This window comes from Ascaphus truei, unplaced genomic scaffold, assembly GCF_040206685.1.
Source record: "Ascaphus truei isolate aAscTru1 unplaced genomic scaffold, aAscTru1.hap1 HAP1_SCAFFOLD_804, whole genome shotgun sequence".
NCBI lineage: Eukaryota > Metazoa > Chordata > Amphibia > Anura > Ascaphidae > Ascaphus > Ascaphus truei.
Window position 1 is genome coordinate 80,001 of NW_027457139.1, and position 26,137 is coordinate 106,137.

General features: G+C 25.1%; 1 protein-coding gene across 25 annotated transcripts in view; it reads left to right on the forward strand.

Moving 5' to 3' along the window:
* The window catches only part of LOC142486275 (endoplasmic reticulum-Golgi intermediate compartment protein 3-like), a 148,487-nt gene that overhangs the window by 79,875 nt on the left and 42,475 nt on the right, over positions 1 to 26,137 (forward strand). For 15 of the 25 annotated variants that reach the window (XR_012798876.1, XR_012798875.1, XR_012798878.1 and 12 more), the window contains one exon: positions 305 to 383. The exons of the other annotated variants lie outside the window; for them this stretch is intronic. Coding sequence is in view for 12 of the 15 variants with exons in the window: in XM_075584881.1 (XP_075440996.1) it covers positions 305 to 383 (79 nt within the window). In the remaining 3 variants the exon portion in view is untranslated. The remainder of the gene's footprint in view (positions 1 to 304; positions 384 to 26,137) is intronic. 25 annotated transcript variants of the gene reach the window in all.

Sequence of the window (26,137 nt, forward strand, 5' to 3'; positions counted from 1 at the left end):
ATATTTTTTTAGATTTTATGCAGCATTTCATTACTTTTTAAATAACCGCTAATTACCTAAGCTGCTGATCGATTAGTTCTCACGTGAGCGATCAGCAAAGACCCTGCTACCCTGGGTTTGCGTAATGGTCGCCTTTCAGTTTAAAGCAGCAGTTTAAGCAATATCCTACATGTGTGGGAGAAAAAATATATAAATATATATTTTTTTATATAGATTTATTTATATAGATATATTTATTTATTTAGATTTTTATATATATTTATATTTATTTATATATATATATCTTACTATATATTTCTGAAAGTGTCCTAAGATGGCGGCGCACGGAAGGACCCCCTTCCTCCCTCGCGGAGTAACAAAGATGGCGGCGGCCGGAACGAGAGGTGACGTGTGTGTGTCACTGTTTCACTGTGTGTGTCAGTGTGTGTCACTGTGTGTCACTGTGTGTCACTGTGTGTCACTGTGTGTCACTGTGTGTCACTGTGTGTCACTGTGTGTCACTGTGTGTCACTGTGTGTCACTGTGTGTCAGTGTCACTGTGTGTGTTTGTGTGTGAGACACTGTGTGTGACACGGTGTGTGTGTGTGCGTGACACTGTGTGTGTGTGATACTGTGTGTGTGTGTTTGTGTGTGTGACACTGTGTGTGTGTGTGACACTGTGTGTGTGTGACACTGTGTGTGTGTGACACTGTGTGTGTGTGACACTGTGTGTGTGTGACACTGTGTGTGTGTGTGTGTGTGTGTGTGTGACACACTGTGTGTGTGTGTGTGTGTGTGTGTGTGTGTGTGTGTGTGTGTGTGTGTGTGTGACACTGTGTGTGTGTGTGACACTGTGTGTGTGTGTGACACTGTGTGTGTGTGTGACACTGTGTGTGTGTGTGACACTGTGTGTGTGTGTGACACTGTGTGTGTGTGTGACACTGTGTGTGTGTGTGACACTGTGTGTGTTTCAGGCACTGTAGGGTGGGGACCGGAGCTACAGGGGGTGGTCAGGAGCGTAAAGAGAGGGGGGAGCGGAGAAACATACAGGGGGAGTGGAGAGGAGGGACCCGGAAATTTTAAGCAACCCACCCCCCCTCCTGTCCACTGTCCCCACCTCCTGTCCACTGTCCCCCCCCCCCTCCTTTCCACTGTCCCCCCCCCCCTCCTGTCCACTGTCCCCCCCTCCTGTCGACTGTCCCCCTTCCTGTCGACTGTCCCCCCCTCCTGGCCACTGTCCCCCCCTCCTGTCCACTGTCCCCCCCCCCCTCCTGTCCACTGTCCCCCCCTCCTGTCCACTGTCCCCCCCCTCCTGTCCACTGTCCCCCCCCCTCCTGTCCACTGTCCCCCCCCTCCTGTCCACTGTCCCCCCCCCTCCTGTCCACTGTCCCTCCCCTCCTGTCCACTGTCCCTCCCCTCCTGTCCACTGTCCCTCCCCTCCTGTCCACTGTCCCCCCCCTCCTGTCCACTGTCCCCCCCCTCCTGTCCACTGTCCCCCCCCTCCTGTCCACTGTCCCCCCCCTCCTGTCCACTGTCCCCCCCCCTCCTGTCCACTGTCCCCCCCCCTCCTGTCCACTGTCCCCCCCCCCCCCCTCCTGTCCACTGTCCCCCCCCCCCCCCTCCTGTCCGCTGTCCCCTCCCCCTCCTGTCCGCTGTCCCCTCCCCCTCCTGTCCGCTGTCCCCTCCCCCTCCTCTCCACTGCCCCCCCTTCCTGTCCACTGCCCCCCCCTTCCTGTCCACTGTCAAGAGAGCCACTAAATTAATAAAGGGGATGGATATTCTAACTTATGAGGAGAGGCTAGCTAAATTAGACTTATTTACATTAGAAAAGAAGCGTCTAAGAGGGGATATGATAACTATATACAAATATATTCAGGGACAATACAAGGTGCTTTCAAAAGAACTATTCATCCCACGGGCAGTACAAAGGACTCGGGGCCATCCCTTAAGGTTGGAGGAAAGGAAATTTCACCAGCAATAAAGGAAAGGGTTCTTTACAGTAAGGGCAGTTAAAATGTGGAATTCATTACCCATGGAGACTGTGATGGCAGATACAATAGATTTGTTCAAAAAAAGGTTGGACATCTTTTTAGATGGGAAAGGTATACAGGGATATACCAAATAAGTATACATGGGAAGGATGTTGATCCAGGGATTAATCCGATTGCCAATTCTTGGAGTCAGGAAGGAATTAATTTTTCCCCTTAATGGGTTTTTTTGTTTGCCTTCCTCTGGATCAATAAGTAAGTATAGATATAGAATAAAGTATCTGTTGTCTAAATTTAGCATAGGTTGAACTTGATGGACGTACGTCTTTTTTCAACCTCATCTACTATGTAACTATGTAATGTAAATCTCAATCTCAATCAATGTAAATCTCAATCTCAATCTCAATCAATGTAAATCTCAATCTCAATCAATGTAAATCTAAATCTAAAGCAATGTAAATCTCAATCTCAATCAATGTAAATCTCAATCTCAATCAATGTAAATCTCAATCAATGTAAATCTCAACCAATGTAAATCTAAATCTCAACCAATGTAAATCTAAATCTCAACCAATGTAAATCTAAATCTCAATCAATGTAAATCTAAATCTCAATCAATGTAAATCTAAATCTCAATCAATGTAAATCTAAATCTCAACCAATGTAAATCTAAATCTCAACCAATGTAAATCTAAATCTCAACCAATGTAAATCTAAATCTCAATCAATGTAAATCTAAATCTCAACCAATGTAAATCTAAACATCAACCAATGTAAATCTAAATCTCAATCAATGTAAATCTAAAACTCAATCAATGTAAATCTCAATCAATGTAAATCTAAATATCAATCAATGTAAATCTCAATCTCAATCAATGTAAATAAATCTCAATCTCAATCAATGTAAATAAATCTAAATCTCAATCAATGTAAATCTAAATCTCAATCAATGTAAATCTAAATCTCAATCAATGTAAATTTAAATCTCAATGTCAATCTAAATCTCAATCAATGTAAATCTAAATGTGAATCTAAATCTCAATCAATGTAAATCTAAATCTCAATCAATGTAAATCTAAATCTCAATCAATGTAAATCTAAATCTCAATCAATGTAAATCTAAATCTCAATCAATGTAAATCTAAATCTCAATCAATGTAAATCTCAATCAATTTAAATCTCAATCAATTTAAATCTAAATCTCAATCAATGTAAATCTCAATCAATGTAAATCTAAAAGTAAATCTAAATCTCAATCAATGTAAATCTAAATCTCAATCAATGTAAATCTAAATCTTAATCACTGTAAATCTCAATCTCAATCAATGTAAATCTAAATGTAAATCTAAATCTCAATCAATGTAAATCTAAATCTCAATCAATGTAAATCTCAATCAATATAAATCTAAATGTAAATGTAAATCCCAATCAATGTAAATCTAAATCTCAATCAATGTAAATCAATGTAAATCAATGTAAATCTCAATCAATTTAAATCTAAATCTCAATCAATGTAAATCTAAATCTCAATCAATGTAAATCTAAATGTAAATCTAAATCTCAATCAATGTAAGTCTCAATCAATTTAAATCTAAATCTCAATCAATGTAAATCTAAATCTCAATCAATGTAAATCTAAATCTCAATCAATGTAAATCTCAATCAATGTAAATCTAAATCTCAATCAATGTAAATCTAAATCTCAATCAATGTAAATCTAAATGTAAATGTAAATCTCAATCAATGTAAATCAATGTAAATCTCAATCAATTTAAATCTAAATCTCAATCAATGTCAATCTAAATCTCAATCAATGTCAATCTAAATCTCAATCAATGTCAATCTAAATCTCAATCAATGTAAATCTAAATCTCAATCAATGTAAATCTAAATGTAAATCTAAATCTCAATCAATGTAAATCAATGTAAATCTCAATCAATTTAAATCTAAATCTCAATCAATGTAAATCTAAATCTCAATCAATGTAAATCTCAATCAATGTAAATCTAAATCTCAATCAATGTAAATCTAAATCTCAATCAATGTAAATCTAAATCTCAATCAATGTAAATCTAAATCTCAACCAATGTAAATCTAAATCTCAATCAATGTAAATCTAAATCTCAACCAATGTAAATCTAAATCTCAATCAATGTAAATCTAAATCTCAATCAATGTAAATAAATCTCAATCTCAACCAATGTAAATCTTAACCAATGTAAATCTAAATCTCAATCAATGTAAATCTAAATCTCAATCAATGTAAATCTAAATCTCAATCAATGTAAATCTTAATCAATGTAAATCTAAATCTCAATCAATGTAAATCTAAATGTAAATCTAAATCTCAATCAATGTAAATCTAAATCTCAATCAATGTAAATCTAAATCTCAATCAATGTAAATCTAAATCTCAATCAATGTAAATCTAAATCTCAATCAATGTAAATCTAAATCTCAATCAATGTAAATCTAAATCTCAATCAATGTAAATCTAAATCTCAATCAATGTAAATCTCAATCAATGTAAATCTAAATCTCAATCAATGTAAATCTAAATCTCAATGTAAATCTAAATCTCAATCAATGTAAATCTAAATCTCAATCAATGTAAATCTAAATCTCAATCAATGTAAATCTAAATCTCAATCAATGTAAATCTAAATGTAAATCTAAATCTCAATCAATGTAAATCTAAATCTCAATCAATGTAAATCTAAATCTCCATCAATGTAAATCTAAATCTCAATCAATGTAAATCTAAATCTCAATCAATTTAAATCTAAATGTAAATCTAAATCTCAATTAATGTAAATCTAAATGTAAATCTAAATCTCAATCAATGTAAATCTAAATGTGAATCTAAATCTCAATCAATGTAAATCTCAATCTCAATCAATGTAAATCTCAATCAATGTAAATCTAAATCTCAATCAATGTAAATCTAAATCTTAATCAATGTAAATCTAAATCTCAATCAATCTAAATCTCAATCAATGTAAATCTAAATCTCAATCAATGTAAATCTAAATCTCAATCAATGTAAATCTAAATCTCAATCAATGTAAATCTAAATGTAAATCTAAATCTCAATCAATGTAAATCTAAATCTCAATCAATGTAAATCTAAATCTCAATCAATGTAAATCTAAATCTCAATCAATGTAAATCTAAATCTCAATCAATGTAAATCTAAATCTCAATCAATGTAAATCTAAATGTAAATGTAAATCTCAATCAATGTAAATCAATGTAAATCTCAATCAATTTAAATCTAAATCTCAATCAATGTCAATCTAAATCTCAATCAATGTCAATCTAAATCTCAATCAATGTAAATCTAAATCTCAATCAATGTAAATCTAAATCTCAATCAATGTAAATCTAAATGTAAATCTAAATCTCAATCAATGTAAATCAATGTAAATCTCAATCAATTTAAATCTAAATCTCAATCAATGTAAATCTAAATCTCAATCAATGTAAATCTCAATCAATGTAAATCTAAATCTCAATCAATGTAAATCTAAATCTCAATCAATGTAAATCTAAATCTCAATCAATGTAAATCTAAATCTCAACCAATGTAAATCTAAATCTCAATCAATGTAAATCTAAATCTCAACCAATGTAAATCTAAATCTCAATCAATGTAAATCTAAATCTCAATCAATGTAAATAAATCTCAATCTCAACCAATGTAAATCTTAACCAATGTAAATCTAAATCTCAATCAATGTAAATCTAAATCTCAATCAATGTAAATCTAAATCTCAATCAATGTAAATCTTAATCAATGTAAATCTAAATCTCAATCAATGTAAATCTAAATGTAAATCTAAATCTCAATCAATGTAAATCTAAATCTCAATCAATGTAAATCTAAATCTCAATCAATGTAAATCTAAATCTCAATCAATGTAAATCTAAATCTCAATCAATGTAAATCTAAATCTCAATCAATGTAAATCTAAATCTCAATCAATGTAAATCTCAATCAATGTAAATCTAAATCTCAATCAATGTAAATCTAAATCTCAATGTAAATCTAAATCTCAATCAATGTAAATCTAAATCTCAATCAATGTAAATCTAAATCTCAATCAATGTAAATCTAAATCTCAATCAATGTAAATCTAAATGTAAATCTAAATCTCAATCAATGTAAATCTAAATCTCAATCAATGTAAATCTCAATCAATGTAAATCTAAATCTCCATCAATGTAAATCTAAATCTCAATCAATGTAAATCTAAATCTCAATCAATTTAAATCTAAATGTAAATCTAAATCTCAATTAATGTAAATCTAAATGTAAATCTAAATCTCAATCAATGTAAATCTAAATGTGAATCTAAATCTCAATCAATGTAAATCTCAATCTCAATCAATGTAAATCTCAATCAATGTAAATCTAAATCTCAATCAATGTAAATCTAAATCTTAATCAATGTAAATCTAAATCTCAATCAATCTAAATCTCAATCAATGTAAATCTAAATCTCAATCAATGTAAATCTAAATCTCAATCAATGTAAATCTAAATGTAAATCTAAATCTCAATCAATGTAAATCTAAATCTCAATCAATGTAAATCTAAATCTCAATCAATGTAAATCTAAATCTCAATCAATGTAAATCTAAATCTCAATCAATGTAAATCTCAATCAATTTAAATCTAAATCTCAATCAATGTAAATCTAAATCTCAATCAATGTAAATCTAAATCTCAATCAATGTAAATCTAAATCTCTATCAATGTAAATCTAAATCTCTATCAATTTAAATCTAAATGTAAATCTAAATCTCAATTAATGTAAATCTAAATGTAAATCTAAATCTCAATCAATGTAAATCTAAATCTCAATCAATGTAAATCTCAATCAATGTAAATCTAAATCTCAATCAATGTAAATCTAAATCTCAATCAATGTAAATCTAAATCTCAATCAATGTAAATCTAAATCTCAACCAATGTAAATCTAAATCTCAATCAATGTAAATCTAAATCTCAACCAATGTAAATCTAAATCTCAACCAATGTAAATCTAAATCTCAATCAATGTAAATCTAAATCTCAATCAATGTAAATCTCAATCAATGTAAATCTAAATCTCAATCAATGTAAATCTCAATCTCAATCAATGTAAATACATCTAAATCTCAATCAATGTAAATCTAAATCTCAATCAATGTAAATCTCAATCTCAATCACTGTAAATCTCAATCAATGTAAATCTAAATTTCAATCAATGTAAATCTAAATCTCAATCAATGTAAATCTAAATCTCAATCAATTTAAATCTCAATGTCAATCTAAATCTCAATCAATGTGAATCTAAATCTCAATCAATGTAAATCTAAATCTCAATCAATGTAAATCTAAATCTCAATCAATGTAAATCTAAATCTCAATCAATGTAAATCTAAATCTCAATCAATGTAAATCTAAATCTCAATCAATGTAAATCTAAATCTCAATCAATGTAAATCTCAATCAATTTAAATCTAAATCTCAATCAATGTAAATCTAAAAGTAAATCTAAATCTCAATCAATGTAAATCTAAATCTCAATCAATGTAAATCTAAATCTTAATCACTGTAAATCTCAATCTCAATCAATGTAAATCTAAATGTAAATCTAAATCTCAATCAATGTAAATCTCAATCAATATAAATCTAAATGTAAATGTAAATCCCAATCAATGTAAATCTAAATCTCAATCAATGTAAATCAATGTAAATCAATGTAAATCTCAATCAATTTAAATCTAAATCTCAATCAATGTAAATCTAAATCTCAATCAATGTAAATCTAAATGTAAATCTAAATCTCAATCAATGTAAATCTCAATCAATTTAAATCTAAATCTCAATCAATGTAAATCTAAATCTCAATCAATGTAAATCTAAATCTCAATCAATGTAAATCTAAATCTCAATCAATGTAAATCTCAATCAATGTAAATCTAAATCTCAATCAATGTAAATCTAAATCTCAATCAATGTAAATCTAAATGTAAATGTAAATCTCAATCAATGTAAACCAATGTAAATCTCAATCAATTTAAATCTAAATCTCAATCAATGTCAATCTAAATCTCAATCAATGTAAATCTAAATCTCAATCAATGTAAATCTAAATGTAAATCTAAATCTCAATCAATGTAAATCTCAATCAATGTAAATCTAAATCTCAATCAATGTAAATCTAAATCTCAATCACTGTAAATCTAAATGTAAATCTAAATCTCAATCAATGTAAATCTAAATCTCAATCAATGTAAATCTAAATCTCAATCAATGTAAATCTAAATGTAAATCTAAATCTCAATCAATGTAAATCTAAATTTCAATCAATGTAAATCTAAATGTAAATCTAAATCTCAATCAATGTCAATCTAAATCTCAATCAATGTAAATCTAAATCTCAATCACTGTAAATCTAAATGTAAATCTAAATCTCAATCAATGTAAATCTCAATCAATGTAAATCTAAATCTCAATCAATGTAAATCTAAATCTCAATCAATGTAAATCTAAATATAAATCTAAATCTCAATCAATGTAAATCTAAATCTCAATCAATGTAAATCTAAATCTCAATCAATGTAAATCTAAATGTAAATCTAAATCTCAATCAATGTAAATCTAAATTTCAATCAATGTAAATCTAAATCTCAACCAATGTAAATCTAAATCAATGTAAATCTCAACCAATGTAAATCTAAATCTCAACCAATGTAAATCTAAATCTCAACCAATGTAAATCTAAATCTCAATCAATGTAAATCTAAATCTCAATCAATGTAAATCTAAATCTCAATCAATGTAAATCTAAATCTCAATCAATGTAAATCTAAATCTCAATCAATGTAAATCTAAATCTCAACCAATGTAAATCTAAATCTCAATCAATGTAAATCTAAATCTCAACCAATGTAAATCTAAATCTCAACCAATGTAAATCTAAATCTCAATCAATGTAAATCTAAATCTCAATCAATGTAAATCTAAATCTCAATCAATGTAAATCTCAATCAATGTAAATCTAAATCTCAATCAATGTAAATCTAAATCTCAATCAATGTAAATCTAAATCTCAATCAATGTAAATCTAAATCTCAATCAATGTAAATCTCAATCAATGTAAATCTAAATCTCAATCAATGTAAATCTAAATCTCAATCAATGTAAATCTAAATCTCAATCAATGTAAATCTAAATCTCAATCAATTTAAATCTAAATGTAAATCTAAATCTCAATTAATGTAAATCTAAATGTAAATCTAAATCTCAATCAATGTAAATCTAAATCTCAATCAATGTAAATCTAAATGTGAATCTAAATCTCAATCAATGTAAATCTCAATCTCAATCAATGTAAATCTAAATCTCAATCAATGTAAATCTAAATGTGAATCTAAATCTCAATCAATGTAAATCTCAATCTCAATCAATGTAAATCTCAATCAATGTAAATCTAAATCTCAATCAATGTAAATCTAAATCTTAATCAATGTAAATCTAAATCTCAATCAATGTAAATCTAAATCTCAATCAATGTAAATCTAAATCTCAATCAATGTAAATCTAAATCTCAATCAATGTAAATCTAAATCTCAATCAATGTAAATCTAAATGTAAATCTAAATCTCAATCAATGTAAATCTAAATCTCAATCAATGTCAATCTAAATCTCAATCAATGTCAATCTAAATCTCAATCAATGTAAATCTAAATCTCAATCAATTTAAATCTAAATCTCAATCAATGTAAATCTCAATCAATTTAAATCTAAATCTCAATCAATGTAAATCTAAATCTCAATCAATGTAAATCTAAATCTCAATCAATGTAAATCTCAATCAATGTAAATCTAAATCTCAATCAATGTAAATCTAAATCTCAATCAATGTAAATCTAAATCTCAATCAATGTAAATCTAAATCTCAATCAATGTAAATCTAAATCTCAATCAATGTAAATCTAAATCTCAATCAATGTAAATCTCAATCAATGTAAATCTAAATCTCAATCAATGTAAATCTAAATGTGAATCTAAATCTCAATCAATGTAAATCTCAATCTCAATCAATGTAAATCTCAATCAATGTAAATCTAAATCTCAATCAATGTAAATCTAAATCTTAATCAATGTAAATCTAAATCTCAATCAATGTAAATCTAAATCTCAATCAATGTAAATCTAAATCTCAATCAATGTAAATCTAAATCTCAATCAATGTAAATCTAAATCTCAATCAATGTAAATCTAAATGTAAATCTAAATCTCAATCAATGTAAATCTAAATCTCAATCAATGTCAATCTAAATCTCAATCAATGTCAATCTAAATCTCAATCAATGTAAATCTAAATCTCAATCAATTTAAATCTAAATCTCAATCAATGTAAATCTAAATCTCAATCAATGTAAATCTAAATCTCAATCAATGTAAATCTAAATCTCAATCAATGTAAATCTAAATCTCAATCAATGTAAATCTCAATCAATTTAAATCTAAATCTCAATCAATGTAAATCTCAATCAATGTAAATCTAAAAGTAAATCTAAATCTCAATCAATGTAAATCTAAATCTCAATCAATGTAAATCTAAATCTTAATCACTGTAAATCTCAATCTCAATCAATGTAAATCTAAATGTAAATCTAAATCTCAATCAATGTAAATCTAAATCTCAATCAATGTAAATCTCAATCAATATAAATCTAAATGTAAATGTAAATCCCAATCAATGTAAATCTAAATCTCAATCAATGTAAATCAATGTAAATCAATGTAAATCAATGTAAATCATTGTAAATCTCAATCAATTTAAATCTAAATCTCAATCAATGTAAATCTCAATCAATGTAAATCTAAATCTCAATCAATGTAAATCTAAATGTAAATCTAAATCTCAATCAATGTAAGTCTCAATCAATTTAAATCTAAATCTCAATCAATGTAAATCTAAATCTCAATCAATGTAAATCTAAATCTCAATCAATGTAAATCTCAATCAATGTAAATCTAAATCTCAATCAATGTAAATCTAAATCTCAATCAATGTAAATCTAAATGTAAATGTAAATCTCAATCAATGTAAATCAATGTAAATCTCAATCAATTTAAATCTAAATCTCAATCAATGTCAATCTAAATCTCAATCAATGTAAATCTAAATCTCAATCAATGTAAATCTAAATGTAAATCTAAATCTCAATCAATGTAAATCAATGTAAATCTCAATCAATTTAAATCTAAATCTCAATCAATGTAAATCTAAATCTCAATCAATGTAAATCTCAATCAATGTAAATCTAAATCTCAATCAATGTAAATCTAAATCTCAATCAATGTAAATCTAAATCTCAATCAATGTAAATCTAAATCTCAATCAATGTAAATCTAAATGTAAATCTAAATCTCAATCAATGTAAATCTAAATCAATGTAAATCTAAATCTCGATCAATGTAAATCTAAATCTCAATCAATGTAAATCTAAATGTAAATCTAAATCTCAATCAATGTAAATCTAAATCAATGTAAATCTAAATCTCGATCAATTTAAATCTAAATCTCAATCAATGTAAATCTCAATCAATGTAAATCTAAATCTCTATCAATGTAAATCTAAATCTCAATCAATGTAAATCTAAATCTCAATCAATTTAAATCTAAATGTAAATCTAAATCTCAATTAATGTAAATCTAAATGTAAATCTAAATCTCAATCAATGTAAATCTAAATGTGAATCTAAATCTCAATCAATGTAAATCTCAATCTCAATCAATGTAAATCTCAATCAATGTAAATCTAAATCTCAATCAATGTAAATCTAAATCTTAATCAATGTAAATCTAAATCTCAATCAATCTAAATCTCAATCAATGTAAATCTAAATCTCAATCAATGTAAATCTAAATCTCAATCAATGTAAATCTAAATCTCAATCAATGTAAATCTAAATCTCAATCAATGTAAATCTAAATCTCAATCAATGTAAATCTAAATCTCAATCAATGTAAATCTCAATCAATTTAAATCTAAATCTCAATCAATGTAAATCTAAAAGTAAATCTAAATCTCAATCAATGTAAATCTAAATCTCAATCAATGTAAATCTAAATCTTAATCACTGTAAATCTCAATCTCAATCAATGTAAATCTAAATGTAAATCTAAATCTCAATCAATGTAAATCTCAATCAATATAAATCTAAATGTAAATGTAAATCCCAATCAATGTAAATCTAAATCTCAATCAATGTAAATCAATGTAAATCAATGTAAATCTCAATCAATTTAAATCTAAATCTCAATCAATGTAAATCTAAATCTCAATCAATGTAAATCTAAATGTAAATCTAAATCTCAATCAATGTAAATCTCAATCAATTTAAATCTAAATCTCAATCAATGTAAATCTAAATCTCAATCAATGTAAATCTAAATCTCAATCAATGTAAATCTAAATGTAAATCTAAATCTCAATCAATGTAAATCTAAATCTCAATCAATGTCAATCTAAATCTCAATCAATGTCAATCTAAATCTCAATCAATGTAAATCTAAATCTCAATCAATTTAAATCTAAATCTCAATCAATGTAAATCTCAATCAATTTAAATCTAAATCTCAATCAATGTAAATCTAAATCTCAATCAATGTAAATCTAAATCTCAATCAATGTAAATCTCAATCAATGTAAATCTAAATCTCAATCAATGTAAATCTAAATCTCAATCAATGTAAATCTAAATCTCAATCAATGTAAATCTAAATCTCAATCAATGTAAATCTAAATCTCAATCAATGTAAATCTAAATCAATGTAAATCTAAATCTCAATCAATGTAAATCTAAATGTAAATCTAAATCTCAATCAATGTAAATCTAAATCTCAATCAATGTAAATCTAAATCTCAATCAATGTAAATCTAAATCTCAATCAATGTAAATCTAAATCTCAATCAATGTAAATCTCAATCAATTTAAATCTAAATCTCAATCAATGTAAATCTAAAAGTAAATCTAAATCTCAATCAATGTAAATCTAAATCTCAATCAATGTAAATCTAAATCTTAATCACTGTAAATCTCAATCTCAATCAATGTAAATCTAAATGTAAATCTAAATCTCAATCAATGTAAATCTCAATCAATATAAATCTAAATGTAAATGTAAATCCCAATCAATGTAAATCTAAATCTCAATCAATGTAAATCAATGTAAATCAATGTAAATCTCAATCAATTTAAATCTAAATCTCAATCAATGTAAATCTAAATCTCAATCAATGTAAATCTAAATGTAAATCTAAATCTCAATCAATGTAAATCTCAATCAATTTAAATCTAAATCTCAATCAATGTAAATCTAAATCTCAATCAATGTAAATCTAAATCTCAATCAATGTAAATCTAAATCTCAATCAATGTAAATCTAAATCTCAATCAATGTAAATCTAAATCTCAATCAATGTAAATCTAAATGTAAATGTAAATCTCAATCAATGTAAACCAATGTAAATCTCAATCAATTTAAATCTAAATCTCAATCAATGTCAATCTAAATCTCAATCAATGTAAATCTAAATCTCAATCAATGTAAATCTAAATGTAAATCTAAATCTCAATCAATGTAAATCTCAATCAATGTAAATCTAAATCTCAATCAATGTAAATCTAAATCTCAATCAATGTAAATCTAAATGTAAATCTAAATCTCAATCAATGTAAATCTAAATCTCAATCAATGTAAATCTAAATCTCAATCAATGTAAATCTAAATGTAAATCTAAATCTCAATCAATGTAAATCTAAATTTCAATCAATGTAAATCTAAATGTAAATCTAAATCTCAATCAATGTCAATCTAAATCTCAATCAATGTAAATCTAAATCTCAATCACTGTAAATCTAAATGTAAATCTAAATCTCAATCAATGTAAATCTCAATCAATGTAAATCTAAATCTCAATCAATGTAAATCTAAATCTCAATCAATGTAAATCTAAATATAAATCTAAATCTCAATCAATGTAAATCTAAATCTCAATCAATGTAAATCTAAATGTAAATATAAATCTCAATCAATGTAAATCTAAATTTCAATCAATGTAAATCTAAATCTCAACCAATGTAAATCTAAATCAATGTAAATCTCAACCAATGTAAATCTAAATCTCAACCAATGTAAATCTAAATCTCAACCAATGTAAATCTAAATCTCAATCAATGTAAATCTAAATCTCAATCAATGTAAATCTAAATCTCAATCAATGTAAATCTAAATCTCAATCAATGTAAATCTAAATCTCAATCAATGTAAATCTAAATCTCAATCAATGTAAATCTAAATCTCAACCAATGTAAATCTAAATCTCAATCAATGTAAATCTAAATCTCAACCAATGTAAATCTAAATCTCAACCAATGTAAATCTAAATCTCAATCAATGTAAATCTAAATCTCAACCAATGTAAATCTAAATCTCAATCAATGTAAATCTAAATCTCAATCAATGTAAATAAATCTCAATCTCAACCAATGTAAATCTTAACCAATGTAAATCTAAATCTCAATCAATGTAAATCTAAATCTCAATCAATGTAAATCTCAATCAATGTAAATCTAAATCTCAATCAATGTAAATCTAAATGTAAATCTAAATCTCAATCAATGTAAATCTAAATGTAAATCTAAATCTCAATCAATGTAAATCTAAATCTCAATCAATGTAAATCTAAATCTCAATGTAAATCTAAATCTCAATCAATGTAAATCTAAATCTCAATCAATGTAAATCTCAATCAATGTAAATCTAAATCTCAATCAATGTAAATCTAAATCTCAATCAATGTAAATCTAAATCTCAATCAATGTAAATCTAAATCTCAATCAATGTAAATCTCAATCAATGTAAATCTAAATCTCAATCAATGTAAATCTAAATCTCAATCAATGTAAATCTAAATCTCAATCAATGTAAATCTAAATCTCAATCAATTTAAATCTAAATGTAAATCTAAATCTCAATTAATGTAAATCTAAATGTAAATCTAAATCTCAATCAATGTAAATCTAAATCTCAATCAATGTAAATCTAAATGTGAATCTAAATCTCAATCAATGTAAATCTCAATCTCAATCAATGTAAATCTAAATCTCAATCAATGTAAATCTAAATGTGAATCTAAATCTCAATCAATGTAAATCTCAATCTCAATCAATGTAAATCTCAATCAATGTAAATCTAAATCTCAATCAATGTAAATCTAAATCTCAACCAATGTAAATCTAAATCTCAATCAATGTAAATCTAAATCTCAATCAATGTAAATCTAAATCAATGTAAATCTAAATCTCAATCAATGTAAATCTAAATGTAAATCTAAATCTCAATCAATGTAAATCTAAATCTCAATCAATGTAAATCTAAATCTCAATCAATGTAAATCTAAATCTCAATCAATGTAAATCTAAATCTCAATCAATGTAAATCTAAATCTCAATCAATGTAAATCTAAATGTAAATGTAAATCTCAATCAATGTAAACCAATGTAAATCTCAATCAATTTAAATCTAAATCTCAATCAATGTCAATCTAAATCTCAATCAATGTAAATCTAAATCTCAATCAATGTAAATCTAAATCTCAATCAATGTAAATCTCAATCAATGTAAATCTAAATCTCAATCAATGTAAATCTAAATCTCAATCAATGTAAATCTAAATGTAAATCTAAATCTCAATCAATGTAAATCTAAATCTCAATCAATGTAAATCTAAATCTCAATCAATGTAAATCTAAATGTAAATCTAAATCTCAATCAATGTAAATCTAAATTTCAATCAATGTAAATCTAAATGTAAATCTAAATCTCAATCAATGTCAATCTAAATCTCAATCAATGTAAATCTAAATCTCAATCACTGTAAATCTAAATGTAAATCTAAATCTCAATCAATGTAAATCTAAATCTCAATCAATGTAAATCTAAATCTCAATCAATGTAAATCTAAATATAAATCTAAATCTCAATCAATGTAAATCTAAATCTCAATCAATGTAAATCTAAATGTAAATATAAATCTCAATCAATGTAAATCTAAATTTCAATCAATGTAAATCTAAATCTCAACCAATGTAAATCTAAATCAATGTAAATCTCAACCAATGTAAATCTAAATCTCAACCAATGTAAATCTAAATCTCAACCAATGTAAATCTAAATCTCAATCAATGTAAATCTAAATCTCAATCAATGTAAATCTCAATCAATTTAAATCTAAATCTCAATCAATGTAAATCTAAATCTCAATCAATGTAAATCTAAATGTAAATCTAAATCTCAATCAATGTAAATCTCAATCAATTTAAATCTAAATCTCAATCAATGTAAATCTAAATCTCAATCAATGTAAATCTAAATCTCAATCAATGTAAATCTAAATGTAAATCTAAATCTCAATCAATGTAAATCTAAATCTCAATCAATGTAAATCTAAATCTCAATCAATGTAAATCTAAATCTCAATCAATGTAAATCTAAATCTCAATCAATTTAAATCTAAATCTCAATCAATGTAAATCTAAATCTCAATCAATGTAAATCTAAATCTCTATCAATGTAAATCTAAATCCCTATCAATTTAAATCTAAATGTAAATCTAAATCTCAATTAATGTAAATCTAAATGTAAATCTAAATCTCAATCAATGTCAATCTAAATGTGAATCTAAATCTCAATCAATGTAAATCTAAATCTCAATCAATGTAAATCTAAATCTCAATCAATGTAAATCTAAATCTCAACCAATGTAAATCTAAATCTCAATCAATGTAAATCTAAATCTCAACCAATGTAAATCTAAATCTCAACCAATGTAAATCTAAATCTCAACCAATGTAAATCTAAATCTCAATCAATGTAAATCTAAATCTCAATCAATGTAAATCTCAATCAATGTAAATCTAAATCTCAATCAATGTAAATAAATCTCAATCTCAATCAATGTAAATAAATCTAAATCTCAATCAATGTAAATCTAAATCTCAATCAATGTAAATCTCAATCTCAATCACTGTAAATCTCAATCAATGTAAATCTAAATTTCAATCAATGTAAATCTAAATCTCAATCAATGTAAATCTAAATCTCAATCAATTTAAATCTCAATGTCAATCTAAATCTCAATGTCAATCTAAATCTCAATCAATGTAAATCTAAATGTGAATCTAAATCTCAATCAATGTAAATCTAAATCTCAATCAATGTAAATCTAAATCTCAATCAATGTAAATCTAAATCTCAATCAATGTAAATCTAAATCTCAATCAATGTAAATCTAAATCTCAATCAATGTAAATCTCAATCAATTTAAATCTAAATCTCAATCAATGTAAATCTCAATCAATGTAAATCTAAAAGTAAATCTAAATCTCAATCAATGTAAATCTAAATCTCAATCAATGTAAATCTAAATCTTAATCACTGTAAATCTAAATCTCAATCAATGTAAATCTAAATGTAAATCTAAATCTCAATCAATGTAAATCTAAATCTCAATCAATGTAAATCAATGTAAATCAATGTAAATCAATGTAAATCTCAATCAATTTAAATCTAAATCTCAATCAATGTAAATCTCAATCAATGTAAATCTAAATCTCAATCAATGTAAATCTCAATCAATTTAAATCTAAATCTCAATCAATGTAAATCTAAATCTCAATCAATGTAAATCTCAATCAATGTAAATCTAAATCTCAATCAATGTAAATCTAAATGTAAATGTAAATCTCAATCAATGTAAATCAATGTAAATCTCAATCAATTTAAATCTAAATCTCAATCAATGTCAATCTAAATCTCAATCAATGTCAATCTAAATCTCAATCAATGTCAATCTAAATCTCAATCAATGTAAATCTAAATCTCAATCAATGTAAATCTAAATCTCAATCAATGTAAATCTCAATCAATTTAAATCTAAATCTCAATCAATGTAAATCTCAATCAATGTAAATCTAAAAGTAAATCTAAATCTCAATCAATGTAAATCTAAATCTCAATCAATGTAAATCTAAATCTTAATCACTGTAAATCTAAATCTCAATCAATGTAAATCTAAATGTAAATCTAAATCTCAATCAATGTAAATCTAAATCTCAATCAATGTAAATCAATGTAAATCAATGTAAATCAATGTAAATCTCAATCAATTTAAATCTAAATCTCAATCAATGTAAATCTCAATCAATGTAAATCTAAATCTCAATCAATGTAAATCTCAATCAATTTAAATCTAAATCTCAATCAATGTAAATCTAAATCTCAATCAATGTAAATCTCAATCAATGTAAATCTAAATCTCAATCAATGTAAATCTAAATGTAAATGTAAATCTCAATCAATGTAAATCAATGTAAATCTCAATCAATTTAAATCTAAATCTCAATCAATGTCAATCTAAATCTCAATCAATGTCAATCTAAATCTCAATCAATGTCAATCTAAATCTCAATCAATGTAAATCTAAATCTCAATCAATGTAAATCTAAATCTCAATCAATGTAAATCTCAATCAATGTAAATCTCAATCTCAATCAAAGTAAATCTAAATCTCAATCAATGTAAATCTAAATGTAAATCTAAATCTCAATCAATGTAAATCTAAATTTCAATCAATGTAAATCTAAATCTCAACCAATGTAAATCTAAATCAATGTAAATCTCAATCAATGTAAATCTAAATCTCAATCAATGTAAATCTAAATCTCAATCAATGTAAATCTAAATCTCAACCAATGTAAATCTAAATCTCAACCAATGTAAATCTAAATCTCAATCAATGTAAATCTAAATCTCAATCAATGTAAATCTAAATCTCAACCAATGTAAATCTAAATCTCAATCAATGTAAATCTAAATCTCAACCAATGTAAATCTAAATCTCAACCAATGTAAATCTAAATCTCAATCAATGTAAATCTAAATCTCAATCAATGTAAATCTAAATGTAAATCTAAATCTCAATCAATGTAAATCTAAATCTCAATCAATGTAAATCTCAATCAATGTAAATCTAAATCTCAATCAATGTAAATCTAAATCTCAATCAATGTAAATCTAAATCTCAATCAATGTAAATCTAAATCTCAATCAATGTAAATCTAAATCTCAATCAATGTAAATCTAAATGTGAATCTAAATCTCAATCAATGTAAATCTCAATCTCAATCAATGTAAATCTCAATCAATGTAAATCTAAATCTCAATCAATGTAAATCTAAATCTTAATCAATGTAAATCTAAATCTCAATCAATGTAAATCTCAATCAATGTAAATCTAAATCTCAATCAATGTAAATCTAAATCTCAATCAATGTAAATCTAAATGTAAATATAAATCTCAATCAATGTAAATCTAAATCTCAATCAATGTAAATCTAAATCTCAATCAATGTAAATCTCAATCAATGTAAATCTAAATCTCAATCAATGTAAATCTAAATCTCAATCAATGTAAATCTAAATCTCTATCAATGTAAATCTAAATCTCTATCAATTTAAATCTAAATGTAAATCTAAATCTCAATTAATGTAAATCTAAATGTAAATCTAAATCTCAATCAATGTAAATCTAAATCTCAATCAATGTAAATCTAAATGTGAATCTAAATCTCAATCAATGTAAATCTAAATCTCAATCAATGTAAATCTAAATGTAAATCTAAATCTCAATCAATTTAAATCTAAATCTCAATCAATGTAAATCTAAATGTAAATCTAAATCTCAATCAATGTAAATCTAAATCTCAATCAATTTAAATCTAAATCTCAATCAATGTCAATCTAAATCTCAATCAATGTAAATCTAAATCTCAATCAATGTAAATCTAAATCTCAATCAATGTAAATCTAAATGTAAATCTAAATCTCAATCAATGTAAATCAATGTAAATCTCAATCAATTTAAATCTAAATCTCAATCAATGTAAATCTAAATCTCAATCAATGTAAATCAAAATCTCAATCAATGTAAATCTCAATCAATGTAAATCTAAATCTCAATCAATGTAAATCTAAATGTAAATCTAAATCTCAATCAATGTAAATCTAAATTTCAATCAATGTAAATCTAAATCTCAATCAATGTAAATCTCAATCAATGTAAATCTAAATCTCAATCAATGTAAATCTAAATCTCTATCAATGTAAATCTAAATCCCTATCAATTTAAATCTAAATGTAAATCTAAATCTCAATTAATGTAAATCTAAATGTAAATCTAAATCTCAATCAATGTAAATCTAAATCTCAATCAATGTAAATCTCAATCAATATAAATCTAAATGTAAATGTAAATCCCAATCAATGTAAATCTAAATCTCAACCAATGTAAATCTAAATCTCAATCAATGTAAATCTAAATCTCAACCAATGTAAATCTAAATCTCAACCAATGTAAATCTAAATCTCAATCAATGTAAATCTAAATCTCAATCAATGTAAATCTAAATCTCAATCAATGTAAATCTCAATCAATGTAAATCTAAATCTCAATCAATGTAAATCTAAATCTCAATCAATGTAAATCTAAATCTCAATCAATGTAAATCTAAATCTCAATCAATGTAAATCTCAATCAATGTAAATCTAAATCTCAATCAATGTAAATCTAAATCTCAATCAATGTAAATCTAAATGTAAATCTAAATCTCAATTAATGTAAATCTAAATGTAAATCTAAATCTCAATCAATGTAAATCTAAATCTCAATCAATGTAAATCTAAATGTGAATCTAAATCTCAATCAATGTAAATCTCAATCTCAATCAATGTAAATCTAAATCTCAATCAATGTAAATCTAAATGTGAATCTAAATCTCAATCAATGTAAATCTCAATCTCAATCAATGTAAATCTCAATCAATGTAAATCTAAATCTCAATCAATGTAAATCTAAATCTTAATCAATGTAAATCTAAATCTCAATCAATGTAAATCTAAATCTCAATCAATGTAAATCTAAATCTCAATCAATGTAAATCTAAATCTCAATCAATGTAAATCTAAATCTCAATCAATGTAAATCTAAATGTAAATCTAAATCTCAATCAATGTAAATCTAAATCTCAATCAATGTCAATCTAAATCTCAATCAATGTCAATCTAAATCTCAATCAATGTAAATCTAAATCTCAATCAATTTAAATCTAAATCTCAATCAATGTAAATCTCAATCAATTTAAATCTAAATCTCAATCAATGTAAATCTAAATCTCAATCAATGTAAATCTAAATCTCAATCAATGTAAATCTCAATCAATGTAAATCTAAATCTCAATCAATGTAAATCTAAATCTCAATCAATGTAAATCTAAATCTCAATCAATGTAAATCTAAATCTCAATCAATGTAAATCTAAATCTCAATCAATGTAAATCTAAATCTCAATCAATGTAAATCTCAATCAATGTAAATCTAAATCTCAATCAATGTAAATCTAAATGTGAATCTAAATCTCAATCAATGTAAATCTCAATCTCAATCAATGTAAATCTCAATCAATGTAAATCTAAATCTCAATCAATGTAAATCTAAATCTTAATCAATGTAAATCTAAATCTCAATCAATGTAAATCTAAATCTCAATCAATGTAAATCTAAATCTCAATCAATGTAAATCTAAATCTCAATCAATGTAAATCTAAATCTCAATCAATGTAAATCTAAATGTAAATCTAAATCTCAATCAATGTAAATCTAAATCTCAATCAATGTCAATCTAAATCTCAATCAATGTCAATCTAAATCTCAATCAATGTAAATCTAAATCTCAATCAATTTAAATCTAAATCTCAATCAATGTAAATCTAAATCTCAATCAATGTAAATCTAAATCTCAATCAATGTAAATCTAAATCTCAATCAATGTAAATCTAAATCTCAATCAATGTAAATCTCAATCAATTTAAATCTAAATCTCAATCAATGTAAATCTCAATCAATGTAAATCTAAAAGTAAATCTAAATCTCAATCAATGTAAATCTAAATCTCAATCAATGTAAATCTAAATCTTAATCACTGTAAATCTCAATCTCAATCAATGTAAATCTAAATGTAAATCTAAATCTCAATCAATGTAAATCTAAATCTCAATCAATGTAAATCTCAATCAATATAAATCTAAATGTAAATGTAAATCCCAATCAATGTAAATCTAAATCTCAATCAATGTAAATCAATGTAAATCAATGTAAATCAATGTAAATCATTGTAAATCTCAATCAATTTAAATCTAAATCTCAATCAATGTAAATCTCAATCAATGTAAATCTAAATCTCAATCAATGTAAATCTAAATGTAAATCTAAATCTCAATCAATGTAAGTCTCAATCAATTTAAATCTAAATCTCAATCAATGTAAATCTAAATCTCAATCAATGTAAATCTAAATCTCAATCAATGTAAATCTCAATCAATGTAAATCTAAATCTCAATCAATGTAAATCTAAATCTCAATCAATGTAAATCTAAATGTAAATGTAAATCTCAATCAATGTAAATCAATGTAAATCTCAATCAATTTAAATCTAAATCTCAATCAATGTCAATCTAAATCTCAATCAATGTAAATCTAAATCTCAATCAATGTAAATCTAAATGTAAATCTAAATCTCAATCAATGTAAATCAATGTAAATCTCAATCAATTTAAATCTAAATCTCAATCAATGTAAATCTAAATCTCAATCAATGTAAATCTCAATCAATGTAAATCTAAATCTCAATCAATGTAAATCTAAATCTCAATCAATGTAAATCTAAATCTCAATCAATGTAAATCTAAATCTCAATCAATGTAAATCTAAATGTAAATCTAAATCTCAATCAATGTAAATCTAAATCAATGTAAATCTAAATCTCGATCAATGTAAATCTAAATCTCAATCAATGTAAATCTAAATGTAAATCTAAATCTCAATCAATGTAAATCTAAATCAATGTAAATCTAAATCTCGATCAATTTAAATCTAAATCTCAATCAATGTAAATCTCAATCAATGTAAATCTAAATCTCTATCAATGTAAATCTAAATCTCAATCAATGTAAATCTAAATCTCAATCAATTTAAATCTAAATGTAAATCTAAATCTCAATTAATGTAAATCTAAATGTAAATCTAAATCTCAATCAATGTAAATCTAAATGTGAATCTAAATCTCAATCAATGTAAATCTCAATCTCAATCAATGTAAATCTCAATCAATGTAAATCTAAATCTCAATCAATGTAAATCTAAATCTTAATCAATGTAAATCTAAATCTCAATCAATCTAAATCTCAATCAATGTAAATCTAAATCTCAATCAATGTAAATCTAAATCTCAATCAATGTAAATCTAAATCTCAATCAATGTAAATCTAAATCTCAATCAATGTAAATCTAAATCTCAATCAATGTAAATCTAAATCTCAATCAATGTAAATCTCAATCAATTTAAATCTAAATCTCAATCAATGTAAATCTAAAAGTAAATCTAAATCTCAATCAATGTAAATCTAAATCTCAATCAATGTAAATCTAAATCTTAATCACTGTAAATCTCAATCTCAATCAATGTAAATCTAAATGTAAATCTAAATCTCAATCAATGTAAATCTCAATCAATATAAATCTAAATGTAAATGTAAATCCCAATCAATGTAAATCTAAATCTCAATCAATGTAAATCAATGTAAATCAATGTAAATCTCAATCAATTTAAATCTAAATCTCAATCAATGTAAATCTAAATCTCAATCAATGTAAATCTAAATGTAAATCTAAATCTCAATCAATGTAAATCTCAATCAATTTAAATCTAAATCTCAATCAATGTAAATCTAAATCTCAATCAATGTAAATCTAAATCTCAATCAATGTAAATCTAAATCTCAATCAATGTAAATCTAAATCTCAATCAATGTAAATCTAAATCTCAATCAATGTAAATCTAAATGTAAATGTAAATCTCAATCAATGTAAACCAATGTAAATCTCAATCAATTTAAATCTAAATCTCAATCAATGTCAATCTAAATCTCAATCAATGTAAATCTAAATCTCAATCAATGTAAATCTAAATGTAAATCTAAATCTCAATCAATGTAAATCTCAATCAATGTAAATCTAAATCTCAATCAATGTAAATCTAAATCTCAATCAATGTAAATCTAAATGTAAATCTAAATCTCAATCAATGTAAATCTAAATCTCAATCAATGTAAATCTAAATCTCAATCAATGTAAATCTAAATGTAAATCTAAATCTCAATCAATGTAAATCTAAATTTCAATCAATGTAAATCTAAATGTAAATCTAAATCTCAATCAATGTCAATCTAAATCTCAATCAATGTAAATCTAAATCTCAATCACTGTAAATCTAAATGTAAATCTAAATCTCAATCAATGTAAATCTCAATCAATGTAAATCTAAATCTCAATCAATGTAAATCTAAATCTCAATCAATGTAAATCTAAATATAAATCTAAATCTCAATCAATGTAAATCTAAATCTCAATCAATGTAAATCTAAATGTAAATATAAATCTCAATCAATGTAAATCTAAATTTCAATCAATGTAAATCTAAATCTCAACCAATGTAAATCTAAATCAATGTAAATCTCAACCAATGTAAATCTAAATCTCAACCAATGTAAATCTAAATCTCAACCAATGTAAATCTAAATCTCAATCAATGTAAATCTAAATCTCAATCAATGTAAATCTCAATCAATTTAAATCTAAATCTCAATCAATGTAAATCTAAATCTCAATCAATGTAAATCTAAATGTAAATCTAAATCTCAATCAATGTAAATCTCAATCAATTTAAATCTAAATCTCAATCAATGTAAATCTAAATCTCAATCAATGTAAATCTAAATCTCAATCAATGTAAATCTAAATGTAAATCTAAATCTCAATCAATGTAAATCTAAATCTCAATCAATGTAAATCTAAATCTCAATCAATGTAAATCTAAATCTCAATCAATGTAAATCTAAATCTCAATCAATTTAAATCTAAATCTCAATCAATGTAAATCTAAATCTCAATCAATGTAAATCTAAATCTCTATCAATGTAAATCTAAATCCCTATCAATTTAAATCTAAATGTAAATCTAAATCTCAATTAATGTAAATCTAAATGTAAATCTAAATCTCAATCAATGTCAATCTAAATGTGAATCTAAATCTCAATCAATGTAAATCTAAATCTCAATCAATGTAAATCTAAATCTCAATCAATGTAAATCTAAATCTCAACCAATGTAAATCTAAATCTCAATCAATGTAAATCTAAATCTCAACCAATGTAAATCTAAATCTCAACCAATGTAAATCTAAATCTCAACCAATGTAAATCTAAATCTCAATCAATGTAAATCTAAATCTCAATCAATGTAAATCTCAATCAATGTAAATCTAAATCTCAATCAATGTAAATAAATCTCAATCTCAATCAATGTAAATAAATCTAAATCTCAATCAATGTAAATCTAAATCTCAATCAATGTAAATCTCAATCTCAATCACTGTAAATCTCAATCAATGTAAATCTAAATTTCAATCAATGTAAATCTAAATCTCAATCAATGTAAATCTAAATCTCAATCAATTTAAATCTCAATGTCAATCTAAATCTCAATGTCAATCTAAATCTCAATCAATGTAAATCTAAATGTGAATCTAAATCTCAATCAATGTAAATCTAAATCTCAATCAATGTAAATCTAAATCTCAATCAATGTAAATCTAAATCTCAATCAATGTAAATCTAAATCTCAATCAATGTAAATCTAAATCTCAATCAATGTAAATCTCAATCAATTTAAATCTAAATCTCAATCAATGTAAATCTCAATCAATGTAAATCTAAAAGTAAATCTAAATCTCAATCAATGTAAATCTAAATCTCAATCAATGTAAATCTAAATCTTAATCACTGTAAATCTAAATCTCAATCAATGTAAATCTAAATGTAAATCTAAATCTCAATCAATGTAAATCTAAATCTCAATCAATGTAAATCAATGTAAATCAATGTAAATCAATGTAAATCTCAATCAATTTAAATCTAAATCTCAA